The sequence below is a fragment of the Pyrus communis genome, chromosome 10 (genome assembly GCF_041283825.1).
Source record: "Pyrus communis isolate YQ-2024b chromosome 10, ASM4128382v1, whole genome shotgun sequence".
In the NCBI taxonomy this organism is placed as follows: Eukaryota; Viridiplantae; Streptophyta; class Magnoliopsida; order Rosales; family Rosaceae; genus Pyrus; species Pyrus communis.
The window spans coordinates 28,223,811-28,231,065 of NC_142574.1; the positions used below are offsets into that span (position 1 = coordinate 28,223,811).

Here is a 7,255-nt window from a genome sequence, read left to right on the forward strand (position 1 = left end):
CATTTTAAATAAAGACATACTATTTTATGGGAAAGGAAAAAAAAAAAAAAAAACAAGGATTATATTGGTGCATGCAAGTTGAAATAAATAAGAACAAAACGACGATGGACGACATATTTGAAGCATCTCTCCCTTTAGTAGGGCAGGGCAAGGGCAGCCACGAATACTAATAATAGAATTGACTATTTTTTGCACGATTAGTTAATCTGATACGAAATAATATGAAAATAACAGATTTTGAATTATCGGTTACCAGTACGTTAAGAATCCGATAAAATATCGTTAGCCTGATCTAGACATTAGACATGACAATGTCTTGCATGACCTGTTAACTTGACACAAAACGACACAATCCGTTAACGAATTGGATCATTATAACACGAAAACGATACGTACACGGCCTATTTGCGCAAACTAATAGGCATTTTTTCATGCTTCATTTATCGCCTAATCTAGTCACACAAAATTCAACCCACTTGGCAATTGAACAGAATTTTATTTGTGTAATTATTTTTAAACCACCTGCTGCTTCTCTACTGGGAGACAAAGCATTTGTTCACAAACCAAGAGAAGATGATATTCCCTCTCTATTTGGGAGCCAGAAAGTGATGTTTTATTCCAGAATTATTAGGTAAATTTTTTCACTAAACTAAGCTCTTGATGAAATTGAAAAGCCAAGATACCTTTTAGGTTGAGTGAACGACACAGTGACGCAAAGAACATTTCCATGGCTTAATGTGATGAAATTGAAAAGCCAAGAGACCTTTTAGGTTGAGTGAACGACACAGTGACGCAAAGAACATTTCCTTTTTATCCTCGCCATCGCAAGTGCTTGTGAGATCCACAAAGCAAGTTCAGTCCCCCGGAACTCGTCCTGCTTTATAGGTCTCACAAACATGATACCCACAAAGGAGGATCAGTAGCCCGGGCCAGAACTCGTCCTGTTTTGTGGGTCTCACAAACATGATACCCACAAAGGAGGATCGGTTGCCCGGAACTCGTCCTCCTTTGTGGATCTCACAAACTGATCCTAGCACATAAATGGGAGAAGAAAAGGGAACAATTACTTCATTATCTCCATGGAAGTTCTCTCACAGAACATTCAAACGTTACACCATTCGGACATTTCCTGCTATCGATTCTATACCCGCAGTCATGAGAACGAAGCACATTTCTGTTATTTTCTACGAGGACGGAAACTTTGAATGGAAGTTGTTTCTGAAATGAACTTTTGACATACATCACATAACCAGAGAACAGTTTCATGATACCTACAATATTCACATACATTTGGAAGAAAGAAAGGTAAAACTAGATCACTGCAAACCCATCAATCTTAGTTGCATGCGAGCACTCACTCTTACAAGCGTAATGCCCGAAACAGTAACATCCAGCAGATGCAGCAAGCATTTTCAACTCTCAGCTCAAGCATACAAGAGTGGAGGATCTGCAGTGCATGTTCCGTCAGTGTATCTCCTCTTTCTGCATCGTTCCAATCAAGATTCGTTTCAACTGAGAGGCACCGCAGTTAACTTAGTCTTCCGATGAGGCAAAATTGTTCTCCCCTTCTCCACTTTCAATTATGCAGCTCCCCATTTTCCCTTGAAGGACACTGAGATTCCCCTGTCAAAATCCCAAGTTGAACTAAATCAGTACCAAACCATGAATGAGTAATCACATGGAAAACTTGTACATTAGCATTAAGCAATCATAGAGACAACCAGAGCGGAATAAGAAATCCAAAAACATACTCGTGCCAAAATCGCTACCTAACATTATGCATTTGATTGTTTATCCAAACTCTCATTCAATTATTTAACAAATGACATATGCTTCTAAGCTACTTTATAATGCATTGTCTTGGCAATCCAATACCTAATACAATTTAAGGTTTGGAACTTTGGACTGAGAGCAACATGCAGATCAACCCAATTCCCTGTAATACCATTAAATTTGGGAACTTTGGATTGCAAGCAAGAACAAGGACGAAATAAATGACTTCTGGTTCTAATGCACAGGAAATATTTGCCGAACATTTGAAGCCAACCAGTCATTGAATTGCAGCCAAAAGACATTAAAACCCAAGCAATCATCCAATTCAATCCGAATAATTCATACACGAATACATTAACAGCAAATTTACCTGAGACACCTGAAATAGAATCAGAAGGAATTCATCTCAAGACAGTATGTGCGCCTCTTGACCAGCATCTTGGCCGCCGTCCCGTACGGCTCTTCGAAGGCGGTCGAAATCCAGGACAGATCAGAGGAAACCTCCTTCTTGGCGGTCAGAGATTGCTCGCTGGGCCTTATAGCAACCAAAGTCGCACCCTTTAGCACGACCCCATCAGGCAATTCCAGCTGGGGAGCATACCAGAGCCGCATGTTCAGTGCCGGCACGAGCGTCCGCTTCGACGCCGAAGAGGCCGACAATGGCTTCACCCGCAACTCCTCGAGCTGGTCCCTGTTCATGTGCAACACCCCCTGACCGTCGGCATCGGTCAGAACCAAGCTGTCTAGCGTTTTGTGCTCGGAAATGATTGGCTGAAGCAGGTAGTGCCTGGCTGAGGCGGCGATCAACGAGCTGATCGTCCACACAACCCTCAGCTTCAGGCCGCCGTTGATGTAAAACGAGTCGGGTATGCTTCCGTTGTCTTCCGTCACGGTGGCGTTGTTGGTGGCGCACAACCCATCGGACCCAGTGTCCGGAAGGAGCGATGCTTTGGTGGGTCCCGGGTGGATGACTGAGGATGCGCCGAGGATGACGCAGTTGTCTAAGGTGGAGCCGAAATCGGCCCTCCACTTGAGCAAAACACCGTCGTCGATGCCGAGCTCACCGCTGGGAAGCTCGATCCGGAGGAATCGAATCTCGTTGAAATTCTTCAAGACTTGGGTCGGGGAGTGGTGGGTGACGCCGGACTGGTCGAGGCTGTTGCTGTCGGCGGCGGAGGAATCTGGGTCATCGACGGAGAGAGCGGAGTGCGACCCATTCGGGGATCGCCGGTTGGGTCCCAGGAACTGCCCGAGCGCCTGCAGAGGCTTGACAATGCCGCCGAGGACGAGGCGGAAGAGGGCAGAGAAGGGGGCCCGGGACTTGTCGGAGGAGGAAGACGAGGAGGCGGAGGAGGGGGAGGAGTCGTCGTCGGAGATGACGCAGTCGACGCGGACGACGACGTTATCGACCTGGGGGACAAGGGAGTGGAAGCGGCGGGAAACGACGCAGCAGCGGCCGAGGGCCTTGACGTCGCCGATCTTGTTGAAGACGAGGAGGAGGAGGGAGTCCGGGAGGCGATCGAAGTGGTCGTCGTCGACGGAGGAGTAGGGTTCCGGGTAAACTCTAGAGGAGAAGGTCAGATCTGAGCGCACAGAGGACATCGTTTCGCTTGTGGATTCTGGGTCGGATTGAAACGGATAGGAAAGTTGGAAGAGATCAGATTGGGGTGGAGGTGCGTAGATCTGAGAGGGGAAACGCATGGCAGATCGCAGGTTGCAGAGAGGGATTTTAGAGAGAGAAAGAGAGAAAATCTTAGAGAGAGAGAGGGGGAGATGGGGGAAGAAATGGTAGGAGGAGGAGATATATCCACGCTGATGGGTTAGGCTTGTTGTTCTGTCATTTTACGATGCGCAGAGTAGAGAGAGGAGAGAGAGAGAGAGAGAGGATTGACAGAGAGAGACGCGGCACAATATTATGTTTGTTTGTAAAATATATTCTTACTTTTGTCTTCTACTTTGCTGGCTTTACCCTCCTTTTTCTCACCCTTTAACTTTGATTCCTTTCCCTCTTGGGTAAATTCTATTTGAGCTTATAATTTCGAGAAGAGATAAATTATTACAACTTTTAAGGAATCAAAACAAGTGTATCGTTAGATGAAATTTAAAAAGTTCAGATTATTTAATCCGGTAATCTTGATGAAAGAGATCCCGAGAGGATCTCTTCTCTATGATTTCAAGTAATTCCCGGAAAACATATAATAGAAACTTGGGTCACCCACAATAACTTAAAACCTTATACTTATAAATAAAAAGAAATATCAAGTTTCGGTTCAGATCCATTAAACCATAATATTAAGTAACAAAATATATTAATTTTAAGGGAACTTTAATGAAAAACTCCCAAAACTATTTACTTTAACGAAAAATCACATTTTTACACTAAAAAATCAATCATGGTGCTATTCACTATTTCACTTTACTTTTTATTTTTTCGTTATCGATAAACTCAAAGTTTTCAAATCATTTTCATTAGTTTTCTTTAATTTTAACTAAACAATCAAATCAGTTTTTTTCTTAATTATTTTGTATTTTTGTTTATGTTTTTAAAACTCTATTTTGTTTACAAACTAGTACTATAGTCTTGTGATATTCATTTTCATGTAAGAGGCATGAGACTAGATTCAAATTGGTCAAACGAAACTTGAAATCGTCATTCGTAAATATCAAATATGAAATTTTTCTCTTACAAGTTGAGAAATTTATTGTTAACCTACTTTTGCTAATTAATATTTTTTTTATCACATTTATGATAATTAAGTTGGCATCAATACATGAATAGCGAGCGATTGAATGTTGAGCGTTGGCATGACAACATCTCTTTATAGGAGAAATACTAAAGAAACTCTCTTTTTATGGATTCTCCGTCACTCTACAATTTAACGTTAATTTATTTCTTAATATTATAAGATATTGTACTAAAAACTTAAAATGACAGAAAGTATAAAAAATCTGATTTTTTTTTTTTTTTTAAATTCTCCTTAGCATTTCTCTGCTCCGTAGACATAGCTGGCAATGCCAATTTTGGAGTTCGCCTGGGCATTGGCGTTGGCGTAGGACCGCTGCCGATAGAGCCCCATGGTTCCGGGATGTAAGGCTTTACTTTTAAAAATTATTTTTGACATGAACCCATACTATTTAAAACATGAAATATTGTAATAATTTGTTTTTCCTAAAAGGAATGGCAATATGTTAAGTGTAAAATGAGGAACTATTCTTTATTTCAATTTTTCTTATCAACGTTTACGCTTTGTTTTTCCTCTCAATTATAATTACTGTAAAAATTTTATAACTTAATTGGTAAAATATTAACCCGTACATTTGAGGTCTCGAGTTTTAATCCTTCTATCCTTAGGGGTGGTATTGGTACGATTACCGTATCAAAACTCATGTACCAATTACCATACCAAACTTTTGGTATGACAAAATTTATTACTATTACAGTACCAAATTTTCAGTATACCTATGCTAAATAGTTCGGTTGACATGATATGGTAATGGTAATTACTACTTTGTTTTGGGCCAAAATTTGATTTTTTTTTTCCAACCCAATTCAAGGCCCAAACGTGTTTTGGCCACCCCTTTTGGGTTTCTCAAACTTTTTTATTTAATTATGAGAATTTTATAGAGATTCATTTAAGAAACAAGAAGTAAATAGATGGAAAAATTGTTGAAAGAACCCAATATCCCTAAAAAAATAGTACAAATATTCCTAAATTTCATCTCTACATTCTTTAAAATTGTAAAAAAAATTAACTTGATAGACGAAGCCAGGGAGAAAGACATCCCAATTTGATGAAGGAGAAGATGAGATGGACTTCGGAGAGAGAGAGTCACCGGAAATGGAGCAACAGAGATGAAATCAGTGGCTAGATGAGTGAAAAGATGAAAAGTCACAGCGCAAGAAGGCTTAGGTTTTTTTATTCAGAAAGTAGAGGTTAGAGGGTAAGATGATTGAATAAATGACTAGAAAAAAATATAAAATGTATATATAATGATAATAATACCTAATTATATATAAATGAATAAATAAATTATATAATATTAATAGTAGTGGTACGGTAAGATATACCACTAGTAATGGTTTTGAACCATTACCGTACCAAAAATGTATGGTACGGTACAAATACCGTACCATTACCAATGGTACAAATTTTTTGACACAACTTTAATATGGTATAGTTAGTATGGTAATTTGGCAAAAAATTCCACCCATCCTAATATCGATGGTAAACGAAAGCCACGTGCATGTAATAGACTAGCTGTGAGAGGACTGTGGTGAGATTTTTTTATTTTTTTTATTTTTTTGGGCTAGGGATCTTTTAGTTTAAGTATCAATTCGTACTAAAAAAAAGTATCAATTCTAAGAAAAGTTTTAGCTAATATAACTTGTTTTTAGTTTAGGTATCACTGAAAAAGTCAACCAAAATATACCGCTATAATTCAAAATAATGACATGATTGTCGCTCAAACATACCATGATAGAGGCAAAAGCCGGGGCCACGGGAGCTATATGTGTGGACAACGGGCCAACTTTTTCCTGCAACCAGTTGATCAAATTTTTCGGCAATCGACCGATCTCAATTCCACTGTCCAATAGTATCCTTAAAAAACATGCTAAATAATTAGCATAAATGATCACTTTTTGACATTTAATTGCAAAAGTAATCAAGTGTCGTATGTCATCATTTTGTGATTGTTATGTTATCGTTTTGCAATCAAATATCAAACAGTGATTATTTCTGCTAATTGCAATAAAGTAATTAGCACAAACTTGAACGCTTACAATATTGAAAAAAAAGAGTATCATTAGACAAATAGTTACTTGTCAATTAAAAGATGGTGAGAAGACAATATTGTTTGTCTTTTATTACAAAATAAAATCATGGGTAGTAATGTAAATTCACACAAACTAAATTTTACTGTTTTTTTTTTTTTAAACGTCACACACATGTCGTTATTTAGTACTACGGTATAGTGACATTTCTCTTCATTGGTAAGTGAGAGGTCTTAGGTTCAATTATCGTCAAAGACGAATTTGAACCACATTATTGCTAGTCTATTGTGAGACTTAGCTCGCTCCTTCACCACCTTAGTGTATGTAATATCGTTTGATTAAAAAATAAAATAAAAAAGATAATAATAAAACCTCACACATGTCATTATAACATCTATAATTTAGAAAAAAAGAAAAAAAACTTTCATTTTCTCTTTCTCTCACATTTCTCTTTTTTTTTCATAAAATTTTATATTTACACACATAATATGTGAGCTTCATTTAGCGAAGGTTTTAATAAAACATCTAATATTACAAAAAAAAAAAAAAAAATCTCTCTTTTTTTTAATTTTTTTATTTAAAAGGGGATCATCTATGGCGATCATTTCAGAAGTCGGAAAGACTCACAGAGGCATTTCAGCCTCTCCCTAGCCATCATCGTGCGATTCACCAACTACATAAATCAAACCCAAGACTTATCGTGTGGAA

The 7,255-nt window shown here is 38.4% G+C and overlaps 1 protein-coding gene across 1 annotated transcript; it reads right to left on the reverse strand.

Annotated features, from left to right (window-relative positions):
• Nucleotides 1–1,156: 1,156 nt before the first annotated feature.
• LOC137728690 (F-box protein At5g46170) lies at nt 1,157–3,734 on the reverse strand. Its single transcript, XM_068467431.2, has 2 exons — nt 2,144–3,734; nt 1,157–1,623 (listed from the first exon to the last, which is right to left on the reverse strand). Exon 1 carries the CDS (start codon nt 3,472–3,474, stop codon nt 2,164–2,166), a length of 1,311 nt encoding a protein of 436 aa, XP_068323532.2. The 5' UTR covers nt 3,475–3,734; the 3' UTR covers nt 1,157–1,623; nt 2,144–2,163.
• Between the last annotated feature and the right edge of the window lie 3,521 nt (nt 3,735–7,255).